The 17,549-nt window shown below is 35.6% G+C and overlaps 1 protein-coding gene across 1 annotated transcript in view; it reads left to right on the top strand.

Moving 5' to 3' along the window:
* Positions 1-17,549, top strand: part of lama4 (laminin, alpha 4) — a 74,658-nt gene that overhangs the window by 45,070 nt on the left and 12,039 nt on the right. Inside the window, exons 15-33 of the mRNA XM_059513293.1 lie at positions 736-884; positions 1,024-1,165; positions 1,401-1,494; positions 3,372-3,488; positions 4,496-4,681; positions 6,411-6,550; positions 7,123-7,287; positions 9,902-10,047; positions 10,285-10,447; positions 11,319-11,452; positions 11,972-12,143; positions 12,425-12,556; positions 13,214-13,356; positions 13,454-13,583; positions 14,073-14,210; positions 14,561-14,694; positions 14,977-15,135; positions 15,901-16,054; positions 16,138-16,322. Coding sequence (XP_059369276.1) covers positions 736-884; positions 1,024-1,165; positions 1,401-1,494; positions 3,372-3,488; positions 4,496-4,681; positions 6,411-6,550; positions 7,123-7,287; positions 9,902-10,047; positions 10,285-10,447; positions 11,319-11,452; positions 11,972-12,143; positions 12,425-12,556; positions 13,214-13,356; positions 13,454-13,583; positions 14,073-14,210; positions 14,561-14,694; positions 14,977-15,135; positions 15,901-16,054; positions 16,138-16,322 — 2,783 coding nt within the window. The remainder of the gene's footprint in view (positions 1-735; positions 885-1,023; positions 1,166-1,400; positions 1,495-3,371; positions 3,489-4,495; positions 4,682-6,410; positions 6,551-7,122; positions 7,288-9,901; positions 10,048-10,284; positions 10,448-11,318; positions 11,453-11,971; positions 12,144-12,424; positions 12,557-13,213; positions 13,357-13,453; positions 13,584-14,072; positions 14,211-14,560; positions 14,695-14,976; positions 15,136-15,900; positions 16,055-16,137; positions 16,323-17,549) is intronic.

Below are 17,549 nucleotides of genomic sequence, written 5' to 3' on the forward strand. Positions count from 1 at the left end.
AATAACACAGACAAAACCTAACATTGAAACAGACAGCAGAAAAATCTAATGGCAGCAGCATGACCATGTCACATCAAATACACATCACAACTTTCAGATTAATGTATGCAGTTATAATTGTCGGACAGCCAGTTTTTAAGGTGTGTAGCAAAGGTGGAAAATGTATGTATGTCTTTAATTATAGTGGGCAGTGAGTTCCAGTTTTGTATTGCTGTAACAGAAAACGATAATTGACCAAATGTGCTTTTCCTGAATGGGATTAGAAGGTCACCTCGTGTGGTGCTTCTAGTGATCTGACTGCCATTATTACGGGTTATTTATATGGGTGTTATTTAATGTATGTTATATTTGTAGCAGCAATATTTCTGCTCACAGCAGCATATTGTGAATGTACTGGCAGTAGCAAGTATCAGTACTTGCTATTCAGCAGCAGCGTAGCAGATCTTTTCCACCAAGACCAAACACATTAACATTGTCATGTACAGTATACCACCATGCCAATCCCTCTGAGAGTTGTCATGACAGAAGTAATATTATGTTTTAATATTATTATTTCTTTAAAAGTACATTTCTCTGTTGTAAGCTCTAGACACAGTTAACATTTATACAATGAAATGGCATAGCAAAATGTAAATATATAAGCTGAAGAACATAAAAGTACATTGCCTATAACCTCTTTAAACCTCAATGAATGTATTTATTGTTACTGTTGTCTTGTTCTATCTGTCTGTATAGAATGTGAGAGCACAGCATGCAGAAATCGATGGAGCTCGTGTGTTATTGGAGAGAAAGATAGAGAAGTTGTCTGAGTCAGACAGAGATCTAGTTCTGAGAGCCGAGGATCATGCTGATGATCTGCGGAGACATGCTGAAGAACTTCAGTAGTGAGTTTCAAACCAGAAATGACTAATGTTATTTCTCCATCTGTATGATATACATTCATCCATGGGTATCACAAAATGGCTGTTCCATCATTCCAGCACACCAGATGACAATTGCTATGATCTTATTTCTTTTATTTAGTAATCTGAAAGGAAGTGATGCAAATGGACATGTACAAAAAGCCCTGAACGCCTTAAATGTTTATGACAATATTGTCAAAAACATAGATGATGCTAACATCACTGCCCTGACCGCTCTCAACATCTCCAGCAGTACTCATGATGTAAGCATACTTTGATATTACTATTTCTGTATGATTAACATTCATTTTTCATGCTATTTGCACAAAACTCCAGTGTTTCCAGAAGATAATGGAATTATTATATATCTACAAAAATGGTGAAAAGGATCAATTTCTTTCAACAACATAAATGTCTTCCAAACTTTTGAATGGCAATGTATCTCTGTTCAAGGTGGTTAACGTGGTAACTTGAAATATATTCTGATATTTCTCTTAGGCTATTGATGTATTAAACTCTCAACTGAACCTTGCGCACTCTCAGAGTGATGATATCTCCTCAAAGGCCTCATCCTTGTACTTTAAGCAGAAAGGTAAAGCAGAGAGAGTTCTTCTTTTTCTACTTGGATAAAACTTCCAAAGAATTGACAATAGTACATTTACATTTATTCATTCAGTAATTGCATTTATCTAAAACATCTTACAAATGAGGAACATCACAATTTGTAATAACCCAGCTATCAGAATTTTGTGATAAGAACGTTCTCCAAATATTCAGTGTTGGTTCTGGGAACATAAAATATGTCCAGTTTTTAAAAAGTTTTTAAAAGGTATGATGTTCCTCAAATGTTCTTTCAATCACATGTCTACAGAGGTTCTTACTAAAAAATTAACAGAGGTTTAGATGTTGACGTCTTATTGAAAATGTTTAGTTTGATGTCACCATCATTGAGATCAGTGTTTCCTTTAGTTGGGCTTTTGACTCTTGACATTTAATTAGTTGCTTCATTTGCAGCAATTGCAGGTGTTTTCAGAAAACATTTATGTATTTATAAAGCAGCTTAGCGTTTCTGTTTTAATAAAATACAAATGACTGCATTAAAGTGGTTTAAATAACTCAACCAGTGTGAAAGAAATAACTTAATGTTATCATTGTATTTCAAATGTTGATGTTTGGGAGTGTATAAATACTGTCATTGTTAACTTTTTGTTTAAAAGATGTTTTGTGTCATTAATACACTCACAGACATCAACAGTTGAAATATGAAACACAACAATGGTGACATGCTTTATGCCAGTATACAAAACTCATCCATGGCTCCCAGCATGCATTGCTGCATTTTTTTTGTCACCATTGTTGAGGTTTGTATGATGAGGGCTGATGTCTAAATGTTATGTGTTAAACTTCCAAATAGTTTTGGACAATCTTAAAGAAGTCATTGAAATGTTGCATTTTTTTTCACATTTGAGTTTATTACTTTATTACTCCTCATAAAATATTTCAAATCCAAAATTAAGCAAAACACCATGAAAGGTGGATGTTCAATTTATTTGAATGTAGTCATTGGTCTGTCATCAATGCAGAACTGTTTTCTGGAAACATCTGCAATTGCCACAAAACAAAAATTTTCAATAAGACATCAACATCTAAACCTCTGTTAATTCTCAATAAGAACTTCTGTAGACGTCTGAGAGAGAGAGAAAAAAATATGTTTAGTAATTACTTAAGCTGGTAATGCTGTATGTAAAGTTGTTTAATCAGATATTGGGAAATTTAAAGTCTTTTATCTTCAGTTCATCTAAGGCTGTGGCTGAAGAAAGTTGTAGTTTGTGAAATTATGAAAATATATTGTTTTCTGACTGTTCAAAATATTTTCTGAATTATGGAGTGACAATTAGTACCCAGAATTCCCTCTGTAAAAACATTTGACTCTGAAACTGACTTCATCCAGTGTTCAGATTTTTGTACTAGAAATGTATGCAAATTAGCGCATATTTAATCAAATAATGCCTCATTTGCATATTTAAACATAACATTTGAGAAAACTTGTAATACAAAAATGTTTTGCAATTATCAATGTAATCAATCAACTGGGTAAGTAAAGTGATAACTATTAGCTAATTATTATATTCTCACCCTATTTACCTGCAGTGTCTCGCCTAGGAAACTGGACAATTTTATTTTCTTGAAAATGACAAATCAATGTTCTTAGAATGTTGATTTTTAAATCAAAATGAAGTTGAAAGAACGTTTGAGAAACATCATACTTTAAAAAAATGTATGGACATTTTTTATGTTCCAAGAACCAACACTGATTATTTGGAGAATGTTTTTATAACAAAATTCTGTTAACTGGGACGAGCCACTAATATTTATAGCACATGTTTTAAATCATGTTTAAAATATAAAAAGTAGTTGTGGATTATAAGTTATTTTAATGCAGAATATGTGTTGTATTTTGTTTTGCAGATGTTGAATCCACAGTCCTCGACAATAAGAAATACATTGAAGAGACCAATGAAATGATGGAAAGCTCCTCTAAAAAAATAGCTAAGATCATAAGTGACATCAGTGCAATTCATAAAGGCAAGAATTAATAGTTCCATTCCTGCTTATGTTGTACTACAGTCTGTCAGAGACAACTTTGGTTCTGAATTTGACAATTCTTTTTTTTTATATGTTTAATCTTGATTGTTCTGCTCTCCTTTTATAAAGTCTTAGTATTCTAGTATTTTCACCAACAAAAAAATGTTTTTTAATCAGTTATTTCTATCTTTTGCTGTAGTTTGTCAGTAGCATTTCATTTAGCATTTAATTGTAATAATCCAATGAGATGTATGTCTGGCAACAGGCTGTGCTCCACACAGAGATCTGATCTGATCATCATACAGTTTGTCTTGAATGACATGAAGGAACAGAACAAACTGAGACGGAAAAAATCCAGAAAAAATGGGGCAACGTCTCCAAGATGCTTCAAAAAACTCACCTGAACAACTATGTGCAAGTGCCTCTAGGGCAAAAGCTGCTTTAAACACAAAGGTTGCTCACACCAAATGTTGATTTAATTTAGCTAATAGAAGTTAATTGATAAATAAAGTCAATTTATTTCATTATTTTTGACAGCATCCTAATTTCACAGCATTTTTACACAATTGCCTAAAACTTTTAACAGTACTGTAGCTTTGCAGCATCTTGAAGCATCTTGGAGACGTTGCCACAGTTCTTATGGACCTAGTCTGTCTTAGTTTTTTTCTGTTTCTTCATGACATTCTAGACAGACTGGAAATACTATTTTAACAAATGTTGTTCTTATATATAAGAAAAACATATTAGTTAGTTTTTAGTGATTTTAGTGATTAATCTAAACAGATGGGGAGTTTTATTTGCCTTAAGTCTGAACAAAACAGATTAAAAAAGTTTATGAAGTGTTCCAGGCAAGTTTAGACCTAGTACAGTGACTGCTCGTGTCAGAGTTACTTACCTGCCAGCAGACCAGTTGTGTTTCTGTGCTCGTAGTGCATGTGCACTTTCAGATGTTTGTGTTATAATACATATTTGTGAATAAGTTTGATTTTTATACGTTGTTATCTCAGATCGAACCCCAGAACGTCTGCAGTACACTCAGAAAGTGGCTGAGGATACTCTGAACCGCTCTGCTGAAGTGTTGCAGAAGGTGACACCCATTTTAAAGAGAGTGGAGGAGTGGGACAGCAACATGAAAAAAGAGGCGTACTCCACCACAGCTTTTGACCGGACTGTTTTGTCTGCCGGTGAGGCAGGTATGGTTTCCCTGCTCACCTCCACTCAACTGAGTAGCAGTACCATTTAAATATCATTTAGGTAGCAACAGGAGCTTTTTAATGTTCTATATGTAGGAACTATAAACAAATTTAATGTTTGGATTATTATGCTTAACCAGGAACAGCTTTTCAATTTGTTAATTCGAGTTAGTTTCTTAGCCAAAACTTTAATGTTGCATAGTCCCATAAATCAAAAACATATTTTTGTCATAATAGCAAAAAGGCACGGAGCCCCTCTGGTCCCACTTTGTAAAAAAAAAAAAAAAAAATTATATATATATATATATATATATATATATATATATATCAAGATACTAACTCGTGGCCTCAAGATAAGTAACTCGTGGCCTCAAGATACTCACTCATGGCCTCAAGATACTCACTCATGGCCTCAAGATACTCACTCATGGCCTCAAGATACTCACTCATGGCCTCAAGATACTCACTCATGGCCTCAAGATAAGTAACTCATGGCCTCAAGATACTCACTCATGGCCTCAAGATACTCACTCATGGCCTCAAGATACTCACTCATGGCCTCAAGATAAGTAACTCGTGGCCTCAAGATACTCACTCATGGCCTCAAGATACTCACTCATGGCCTCAAGATACTCACTCATGGCCTCAAGATACTCCCTCATGGCCTCAAGATACTCACTCATGGCCTCAAGATAAGTAACTCGTGGCCTCAAGATACTCACTCATGGCCTCAAGATACTCACTCATGGCCTCAAGATACTCACTCATGGCCTCAAGATAAGTAACTCATGGCCTCAAGATACTCACTCATGGCCTCAAGATACTCACTCATGGCCTCAAGATACTCACTCATGGCCTCAAGATAAGTAACTCGTGGCCTCAAGATACTCACTCATGGCCTCAAGATAAGTAACTCGTGGCCTCAAGATACTCACTCATGGCCTCAAGATAAGTAACTCGTGGCCTCAAGATACTCACTCATGGCCTCAAGATAAGTAACTCGTGGCCTCAAGATACTCACTCATGGCCTCAAGATACTCACTCATGGCCTCAAGATAAGTAACTCATGGCCTCAAGATAGTGAAGTGTCTGACACATGGACCCTTTGCTATTAAACTGGACCCTGTATTGTAGTGCAATGTAATACTTCACATTCTGTGCAATATTCTCTGTTTAAATATTCAGTGTAATACAGTTTGCTGCAGTTCTGCTTCTATTAATTTACTAGTACTGTTCATCTGCTGCATATCCATAGTCCTTTATAATTCATCTATAGTATTTTGAGGCCACGGGTTACTTATCTTGGGGCCACGAGATAGTATCTTGAGGCCACAAGTTAGTTATAATTTTTTTTTACAAAGTGGGACCAGAGGGTCTCCGTAAAAAGGAATAAAAAAGTAAATATATATATTTTTTAATTTCATAACAACTGACCATTATACCCACATTTCAGGTTTGCCATGTATATTTATGCTTATTCCAGTGTAACGTTCTCATTCTTATGTTCTAATTCATATGGTATACTGAAGCATTTTGTGTGGGGAGTGCTATCTATATAGCAGAAAGATTTCTTCCTATATCAACCTAATTTTAATGGACAAAGTCAGCAATTTGGAACAGATGTATTGTGTATACTGGCTTTTTTCCTTGTTGAATTCGTGCAGGATTACGAAAAGTGTTGCGAATGTTTTCATACTCAGTTTGCATATGTTTATTTGTATGTGTTTAGTTAAAGACCTGTCAGAGATTGTGCCAGAGCTACTCAGTAAGCTGCGTGTGGTTGAAGAGAAAAAACCTGTGAATAATGTCTCCACAAACATCATGAAAATCAGAGAACTCATTGCACAGGCCCGCAGTGTCGCAAAGAAGGTACATCAGGCATTACATATAAACATCATGTTGACTGATACACTTGTAAAACACAACACATTTAGACTTTTTCTCTTGTGAATAGCCTTGGACTTGCCTTGGAAAAGTTTTAAAACATTGTATTGTATCCATTTTTAAATGTTTTAGAAAGTAAGTGTGAGCGGTCACTGTTGCGTAAGTGAAGTGAAAAGAGTGGGAGAAATATTTATTTGCATTTCAGTTGTAAATAAAAAAGAATCTTTTTACTATCGAGAACTTGACTTGATCAAGAGAACTTGACGATAACAGACTTGATGGACTCGACTTAAAATTGAACATGAATAGGCTTGACAAAACTCACCAGCAGTGGGTTACACAAGAAACTATGGAAATGTAATGAAATATTTACAGGACTATGGGAATCACATGAAAAAAACAAAACAAAAAACAAAACAAAAAAAAAACACCTTGACCTTTTGAGTTGGAGCAATTCAAGCTTGAAGAATCTTAATTTTGGCATTTTTGCCAGTTCAACATTATACTACAACAACAGTGAATACTGACTGTAAATGTAACTTTTTATATATTTGCAGGCGCAAGTGTCCATGAAATTTAATGGCCAGTCTTCTGTAGAAGTTAATCCCCACTCCAACCTAGACGAGCTAAAGACAGTCACGTCCATCAGTTTCTACATTAGAGTGGACCCAGACAAAGACCCCATAGAAGATCGCTTCCTACTCTACTTGGGAGACAAGCAAGTAAGCACTAATGAGAGAGAAATGGGCCTGAAAGGGGGAAGTGGATATATAAGTCGTTCAAATGCTGGTTTAGGAATGATTATTGTGTGTTGTTGGAGTTATAAGACAGTTTATCATATTTAAATTGGCAGAGCAAAAATAAACAAAATTAACATGCTATACCATGTCTAGACATATTATTTACTTAATTTATTATTTATTTTACTGTGGTATAAAAGAAAAATTAGTTATTGCAGGTGTCTGCATTGCAATGGTGATTTGATTCTATACACTCCATTAAAGTATTCCAGATTGTTGTAGTCTGCTGTATTTTCCACAACTTAGCATTTAGAAACTGCAAACAGCAAAATGAGAAAATCTGATTTGCGTAGTCCCTCTGGCTAAAGCAATGTAGACAGCATGTGGAATGACACTAGCAGCTGGAACAAATTACATTCAGTGAATTCCTTCCTTAATTAGGATGTTTTCTCATTTCACTCAGTTGTTGTCCAAAACTCAAGTTCTGTTCCACCCCTCCCCCTTTGCAGTGTAAACCAAAGGACATCTGCATCTTAAGTGTGATGAATTTATAAAAAAGCTTTAATTTTTCATTTTTATTTATTTAAGCATTGTGCTGTTTACAGTTTTTCTTGATTGTTTAAACACATTTCTTGAAACTATGCCTAATATTTTCAAAACAGTTAACATGAATCCATAACTTCTAACTCAATTCACCAAACGTCCTATATTCAGTTCAAAATGAAGCTCTCCACTCAAAAAACTCAATCTTGCTGAAAAACCAAACTTTACTCTCAGATATGACACACAAACAGTCAAACACACACACACTTCAACACAGTTTACATTCTGATGAGATCAATTCAAAACAATACTAAAAAAACAGTTATAAGTGTGGTACTCCCCAAATGTTTTATTCCTTAATTTAATGTACTGTAGAGTACAGCAAACAACAACAAAAATAATTATTCTGCCACAGTATCCCCTGGAACAGGCCAAAGAACCTCTTCAACATCACAGGCTATCCTAGCCTTGGACAGGCAGCGGGGGAAAATCCTCTCACATGTCTGATATCCTTGTGTCATTGTTCACAAACAAGAATCAAAATGCTTAGTCATGTTGTCAGTATAAGACTGCACTCTGTTAGTATAAACTGATGTAAACTTTGACAACAGTTTAGATGACAGTTATTGTATTGAAATGCAGAAGGCTGCACTTCTTAACTACAACACTTAATATAATGTCACTGTGAAATAGAAATGAAAAAGAAATATGTGCACAAAAAAAAGTAAAATAAATAAATAAATACATTTCAAAGTCTTCTGTCAGAATTTGTAACTCTTGTGTTGTCCACTGTCTATATATACTTTCCAATTGAAGGTTCATGAGCTGTACCTTTGAGCTATTTCAAAGAACTACTATATATAATACATTTTGAGCAACATGACAATAGTAACTGATAATGTAGGAAATCACAGACAAATGTACACAATCAGTTGCATGAATAAGCAATCGCAACTTGATCAGAAGATCAAGGGCACTATTTTAACAATCTAAATGCAAAGTGTAAAGCACATGGCACAGGTGTACTCAGGGCGTGTCCAAATCCACTTTTGCTATTTTAACGACGGAAAAACGGTTGGCAAACGCTTCTCCGGGATGAAATGGAGCTGTAAATAGATAGTCTAATTCTGATATGCGATGACTATCCATTATGACATGTAGGCATTTATATATATATTTAAAATCTTATGCATTGTAATCCTTTCATTTTTAATATTTGGCATGTTTGTGTGCTGCTGTGTGTCCCTGTGGTTAAGAAGCAGCGTGTACACTCTTTAAATAACATAGCAAAAACATTGCACCAGACTTTAGAACAGGTTTGAGTTGGCCTATAACGCAGTCTATTTTCAGCTCCTTAAAATAGCATTGCGCTAATAATGCGCCTGAACACACCTCTTTTTTTAGACCAGCACGCCCATGGGCACAAAAATGAACGCAAATGGATTTGCTAATTAAACGACGTGCCGCTGGACGGCAAAATGCGAACAGCGCCGGACTGAAACTACCAAACACACTTGCACTGCGCCTTGCATCGCATTGCGCCGGGTGTATTATAGGGCCCCAAATCCTTTTATGATGTGCACAAGAGACTAAATAAAGTTTGAGGTTGAAAAATTGGTTTTGAGAATTTTATTTTTGATTTGAGAAATCCACCAAAGCCACTGAGAAAAACTGTAGGCTGACTTTGGGCCTTTATCCATTGAAGGTTCTGATTGGTATGTGATCAATTTTGACTCCTAATGTTTCCACTTGGATAATTGTGTGCTAATTGAGCTCAAACTGTGCAGACTTGAGTGAACAATATTGAATGCTAGTGCTTTCTTAATGACCACATGGTGTAAGCACTGAGAAATGTAGGGATTTGTGTGTATTTTGCAGTAACATTTTAACAAATCTGACTCATGTGTTAAAGCAGGGGAATAGTGTTTATAGTTCAGCAAAATTGGTGTGATTTTTGAACAAATTTAAAATATTTTTAATTCAAAAGCCTGGTTATAGTCTTTTAGCAATCAAGAAAAACTGTAATGTCAATTCTACTTCTCTGTTTGTGTAGGGACGTAAGGACTACATGGGACTGGCCATAAAGAATGATAATCTGGTATATGTGTATAATCTGGGAGGAGAGGATGTGGAGATTCATCTCAGTTCAAAGCCAGTCAGCTCCTGGCCTCCTGTCTTCAATCTTGTTAAAGTGGAGAGGTAGAGCATCTGCTTCATTATATGATCATGCATAATGTTTTTCTTAATAAATTGTTTTACAACAGCCAAATATGGGGGTCGGTATAAATACAATTACAGTACAAATTTTCAGCTCTGTTTCATTTGAAGTTTATAGAGCCTGACAAGAGTCATACTTGTTAGTTAATAAAGTACAATCCTATAATTTGTATATAGCACTTTGTCTATAATCACTGGATTTACCCTTCTTTCTGGTAGGTTGGGTCGGCATGGTAAACTGTTCCTGACGGTTCCAAGTCAAGACAGCACCGCAGAGCAGAAGTTTATCCAGAAAGGAGAGGCGGATGGGACAGACTCCTTGTTTGATCTTGATCCTAAAGACAATGTTTTTATCGTAGGAGGAGTGCCTCCTGATGTAAAGGTGCAAAAATCTATTTTTTTTCCAAATAGGGTTTTTTTTTTGTCTCAAATAGGGGTAAAGGGTCTGATATACTCACAGTGAAGTTCTTTATCATTCTTTGTTTAGGGGTAAAAAAGAAGTTTGAAATGCCTTTGCAGCTCCCACACTGCTCAGAGAGGGGTTTAGATGAATATGTAAATATACGGTGCGCTTCTTCTCCCAATAACAAAGTGGTGAGAAAATAGCAGTTAAGAAAGCATCTGATAATAATGATGCAGATTTGTTGCGCAAGCTCTGGAGTTCTGCACTTCAGTCAAGTAAAGTAACATTATGTTTAATTATATAGCTCTCTAGGGTTTTTCTTTTCTTTTTTTTAAAGACTGAACAGAGAAAATGAACCAGTGAAAAAGAAGGTGGAGTACAATGGTAGTGTGAAGATGTTTACCAGCCAAAATGAAATTTTCTAGAGATTTGCTTTGGCAAGCTGTTTCAAACTCCCAAAACAAACTCCAAACATACTTCGTATTGACTTGATTTTTGTTTTTGTCACACCAGTTCTTTTTAAGATTTAGCTTGAAGTATATCAGGATCTTAACACTTTATTTCGATGGTCCACTTTAGACATTCTAATAAAAGTATCTTTGCAACTATGTCAATTACTAAGTCATTAGAGTTTTAGTAGACTTAATATCTGCTAGCACTTTATTTGATGGTTTCCCAACAGACATTCTACTGACTACATTTTTTCCAAAAACTGCAACCCTAACCCAACATAAAAGTCTTTGAATACTCTAACGAGAGTGGATTATCAAAACAAAGTTTAACCCAGGGTAATTAATACTTTTTTTTGGTAATATATTCATATGAATACATGTCCATTGTGTTGTTCCAGCTTCCCCCAGCTTTGGCTTTGGCTCCTTTTGTTGGTTGCATTGAATTAGAGGCTTTGAATAGTGATGTCATCAGTTTGTACAACTTTAAGCAACTTCACAGAATGGATGTTGTGGAATCGATACCTTGTCCCAGGTAAAGAAACCCTTCCTTATTCTTTAAACCATAGGTAAAGACTGCCTGAAGCTTGTGCCAAACAGTTTCATATGGCCTTAAGTGTTAAAAGTTTATCTAGCCCAATCAATATTCCCTTATTCCCTTTATGGGTTTTGGTTTGCCATTTAATGTTTTATTGATATATTTTAGTATTTTTATGTTTAAATAGTGTTACATCAAAGCAAGGTTTGATTTTCAAGCAGAATTGCATGAATACAGTTTCAGGTCTCATTAGCCATTAAGCATATAAAACAATATTTTAAGTATGATGTGATGTGTTGCTCAACTGTACAAAGGTATGTCCATGCATCAGCGGCTCTATGACTGTGCTTGATATCTTGAAAACAGTTTTGTTGCTTCATGCTTTTACATTTTCTTCTAAATGTTTTCAGATGTTTCTCACAAACTTTTACACTTGAATAACATCAAAGTTTATACTGTAAGGCTATTTTTGCTGTATATAGTCTGTTTATACATTGTGATCTCTGTGTTTTACAGGCATAAGTTGGCTTTCTCCCAGAGTCGTGTGACAAGTTTTTTGTTTGATGGCAGCGGCTTTGCTTTAGTCAATAACATTGAGAAACGAGGCAAAATGGGCATTGTCACTCGGTTCGATATCGAAGTTCGAACTGTTGCCAACAATGGCATTCTATTCCTCATGGTTAATGAGGTAAATATTGTTTCATTGGAAAATTTGTTCTTAAATTATTTTGCACTTATTCTTGTGCTCTGGGAAGAAAATCTAAAATTAAAAAAAAAATGTATTTATTGGACATTACAAGCTAAAGTATTATTATAATTTCACATTCCAAATTGATCATGAATAATCTTTAGAAATCTAAACCTTGGGGAAAAAATAATTAAAAAAACACCTTCCATACCATAACCTCACTAATATATATATATATATATATTTTGTGCATGTATTGCATTGTTTGATTTATGCCACAGGCAAATTTTTTCGTGCTGGAGCTGAAAAATGGGTTTCTCCGTCTGATGTATGACTTTGGATTCACTAATGGTCCTGTCATCATGGAGAGTAACTTAGCCAAACTCCAGATCAATGATGCTCGATATCATGAGGTAATGATGTTCTTAAAGGGATAGTTAACCCAAAAATGAAAAAAATTGATGTTTATGTGCTTACCCCCAGGGTATCGATGATGTAGGTGACTTCAGTAGAACACAAGCTGAGATTTTTAGCTAAAACCATTACAGTCTATCAGTCTTATAATGTATGTTGATGGGAATCATGGCTAAAACACACACAAAAAAAACTAAAAAAAACATACACAAGCAAAACCAAATTAAACCCTACAGCTCGTGGCGAAACGATCGTTCTGTGCAAGAAACTGAAACATGCTTAGGAAAGTTGTAACAGTTCGGATACTGTGTGACTCAGAGGTAAAAAACTATATAAATACTGTTCAGTTTCTTGCACAGACCGATCATTTGTGTCTTTACATATCTATGTATCATCACGAGCCACAGAGTTTAATTTGGTTTTGTTTGATTCCCATCTACTTACATTATAAGACTAATTGACTGCAATGGTTTGAGCTTAAAATCTCAGTTTGTGTTCTACTGAAGAAACAAAGTCACATGCATCTTGGATGCATTTTTGAGTGAACTATCCCTTTAATACCACGGCAGGGCATTCATCAAGTAATAACTTTATACATAAAATGGCCACACATTGTAGTTCTTAACATCCTTTTTATTGCTATTTTTCTTTCTCAGGTGTCTGTAATCTATCATCACTCTAAGAAGATCATTCTGTTAGTGGACAAAAGCCATGTTAGGTCCATGGAAAATGAAAAGAAACCCTTACCGTTCTCTGATGTCTATATTGGAGGAGCTCCTTCTAGTATTCTGCTTTCTAGGTGAGAACCATTGTTGCATATTAACCCTCAGATCAGCAGTATTCATTTGTAACACTCAACCTAACCATATGAATGAGCCATAGCCTATGTCTCACAGGCCAGAGCTGTCATCCCTGGTGGGACTGAAGGGTTGTGTAAAGGGCTTCCAGTTCCAGAAGAGTGTCTTCAATCTCCTGGAGGAGCAGGGAACCATTGGCATCAGCAGTGGCTGTCCTGAGGAATCGTTTGTATGTAGCACACCTTCCTATAGTCATATACTCTATCTGAAATTGCATACTTGTAGGTAATTTTCTGAATAAGTATTACTTTGCGACTTCTAAAAGGTTTTTTCTATATAGTATGTATGAGTGCAATATGAATGTAATCCCAAGGTACTACCTTTGCCATGTTGTCATGTTGCCCACCAGCACCAGTTCCAGTAACATTGCTGGATTTGTGCTGTTTTGCCTGATGCCGTGAATGTGGCTACATCATTTTGATACTTGAATTTTGTTACTCCAGCCATGGATGAAATATTAATTAGTTAAAGGATCACAGGCTCACAATTGTACACAAAAAAATCTATTTCCGTCAGTGCTGTATTTACCTTATCTAACAAATACCATTATGGGTATAATTATTTGTGTGTTATGAAGCTATGTTTTAAATCATAAAAAAATATAAAATATTAAAAATATTGATGTTTTAAAAGAACTGTTGTTGTCTTCTACCTTCAGATGTCCCGTAAGGTGTATTTCTCGGGTGATGGCTATCTGGGCTCTACAGCTAAAATCTCACCATTCCAGTCTTTTGAGGGAGGACTAAACTTCAGAACACTACAGTCCAATGGACTTCTGTTCTACCACAGAGATGGGGTAGAGTCTATTTTTATTATCTTCTTAGTTTAAGCATGTTTTACCCAGTCACGTCTTGTTCTTTCTCTGACCTAAAAGAAAGTGAAGCCAACCCTTAACCAACCAACAAATAAAGGAGATCCAAGGTTTTGTCGCTTATGCCATTTGAAACATGAAGTTAGATACCTGTTTCAGTAGTTTCATCACATAGTGTACAACGCTTTTGCCCCATTTGAACCTGCCAAGTACCTGCTAGAGTAGAAACTGTGCTTGCAACTGTATATGATGAAAGGGGTTTGGGTGAATGTATGTTTGATACAAAGAGTAATATTTTCCCCATGATAGATCATGCCAGTCTTTCTCTGTTCTAGCTGGATGAGTTTTCTCTCTCACTGGAGAATGGTGCTGTGGTGCTCCAGTCCAGAGGAACCAGAGTCAAATCACAAAAGAAGTATTATAATGATGGACGATCTCATTTCTTAGTTGCCTCAGTCACCAATCAGAAGTAAGCTGATCACTTTCTTCAACAATTTGCTCAATTACTGACATATTGTGTCATCACAGGACATCTTGTACTGTATACTGTACATTTGCATACTTTTTTACAGCGACAGCATTTTCATCCATCCATTTTCATCCGTCTTGTGGAAGTACTGGGAACTAAATCTCATGTCAACATTCCACACTTCCCCGAAGATACTTGTATTAGATGAAGTTCTGAATGTTTTGAATTGTCCTTACATCTATACTCTTGTTAAATCATCCAATTTTTATTTATGATCTCTAGGTATGAACTTGTCATTGATGACAAAGACAAGCAGGATAAGAAGAAGCCGTCTTCCTCATCTCAGTTAGATAATGTTCCAAAGACCTTCTACTATGGAGGCTCTCCTACGAGTTCCATACAGAATTTTACTGGGTGCATCAGTTACGCATACCTTAACAGGTAACAAATACAACCGGTACACTCAAAGCCCTTTACAAACAAGACTATATATCTGATAATAATTCAGAATTATGATAGCAATTACTTTTTTTTTACCTTCACTGAACACCATAACTAAATTTCTTGTAGAGCTCTCTGCACCTTTATTATGAATTTAGATCTTTTTTCTGCTGTCTGGCTTGTTTTTGAGTATTGATAGTCATAAAATTTACAGCCTTAATGTTGTCTAAGTCCACCCAAAAATGAAAATAAAATTGCACTCATTCACAGGCCATGTAGATGTGTTTCTTCATATGGACAGATTTGTAAACATTTAGCATCATTTTACTAGCTCACCAATGGATCATATGCAGTGAATGGATGCCGTCAGAATATGTCCAAACAGCTGATAAAAACATCACCATCATTCACACCAGTCCATCCATTTTTAATGGAGCGAAAAGCTGCATGTTTTATGAAACAAATCCATCAAGGCATCTTATTTTAAATCATTTATTTTGGCCAAAATACACGTTCATCATCATCCATAATAATGCTTTTTCCAGTGAAAAAGTACATCCCTTGTTGTCCTATCTCTTCAAAATCCACGTATGCATTTTCTGATTCGGATATCACTGGTGAAAGCAATTTTATGGATAGAGGACTCTTAAACAATAGTTTAAATTCAAAAACATCTAATGAGCTCGGTCATGTGTGATTCCAAAGTGTTACATTCTATAGTGACTTCAGACTTATTTATGCAAGTGTGATGTGTATGTGATGCAGGCAGGATAGAGATATAGAGCCAGAAGACTTCCAACATTACAGTGAGAATGTGCAGGTGTCGCTCCAGGACTGCCCGCTAGAGAGACCCCCTGCTGCTCTGCACAATAAAGACGGCAGAGAGTCATCTAGAAGAAGTCCAGGACACTCCCGAAAGGTGCAACATAAAATCACACACAGATGCTCAAACACACTGTGTAATTACACTGTTATAGACTTAAGCGTACTGTTGTTTCTCAGGTGGGCAGGGATGAGGCTAGCCTGCCACACGGCTTGAAGAACAATCCCTTGGATGCTCCAGAGACAGAGGCTGCTTCCTGTTACCTGTCCTCTCGCCCCCGAGTGACCCGCCATGCCCACCACTATGGTGGTTTTGCCCACAGCCGGCATGAGTACACAGGAATTGCCCATGTAGTCAGAGATGAGTGAGTATTGTTGGGTGACTGAAGAAGGATGACTGAAATGGAATTAACTTTAACTTTATTAACTTTCTTAATTATGAGATAATTTCACCAAAATTTAGTATTTCCAATAGGCTTTTACCTATTTTATCTTCAAAAACTCCTGGCTTATTTTTGCGGTATGTTTTGGGTCATTGTCCATTTGTACAGTGAATTGCCATCCAAACAGCTTTGCTTCTTTTGGCTGAATCTGGGCAGACAATTTATCCCTATACACTGAATTTATCCAGCTGCTTCTGTTCTCTGTCATTTCATCACTAAGTTACTCACCAGTAACCAGTCATTTAACAGTTTTTTTTTTTAGGCAGACAGTTCTAGTTCCCAGCATGCTCTGCATGGGACTGGATAAGGAAGAATAAATGTTGATATGAAGTTATTTACCTGTTTTCCTTGGGAAAGGGAAAGACCTGCTAGTGTTTAATGCTGTTATGTTTGACATTTAAAAGAGTTTCTATAGTGTTGAAGTTTTTGTAGTTACCTTTTGCTGTTTAATTACAGATTATTTCTGTAATTTTACATACTTTTGTATGTAATTTAAGAAAAAATAAGGAACACTGTATAAAAAAATACAGTACTGTTTCTGTACTGTTACTATTACTATAATGTATTGTTAATATCATAATACTTAAAATAACAGCCATTTTTTTCAGTTACAGATTTTACAGAGTTTTGACTACAATTTCAAATAAAAGAAAACAACCGTCAAAAAAAAAATCACAATTATTTTCCGTTAAATTTTAGATTTTTTTTACATTGTACAAATCACACACTATAATAAACTTTTTTGAGGTCAATAGTACAGTTCTTTAAGTTGTGATTGTTTTATAGCAGTGAACTGTATGTATAAGAATGTTTTTTTTGGAGTTTCGCAGGTAGAGGAACTCTTACCAAAGTATTTCACTGCAAAAACTGGCTTGATATTTACTCACTACACACCATTAATCAGAAGGAAAATGTGCTGACTGAGTATATAAACAAAGTCATTGTCATTCTTTACCAAGGCCATAACCAGGATCTGAGGGCATGTGAGGCTTAAGCCAGCGTTACAACCAGTCCTCACAATGTAGAATAAAACATGCATATGCTGCATAGTTACATATATGCTACATAGTCAGCATAGCTCTGACAGAGAAGAGTGTGACTAATGATATGGGACTGCAGGACTTCAAAACTACTGAGGAAATTATATGT

The sequence above is a fragment of the Carassius carassius genome, chromosome 27 (genome assembly GCF_963082965.1).
Source record: "Carassius carassius chromosome 27, fCarCar2.1, whole genome shotgun sequence".
Taxonomy (NCBI): domain Eukaryota; kingdom Metazoa; phylum Chordata; class Actinopteri; order Cypriniformes; family Cyprinidae; genus Carassius; species Carassius carassius.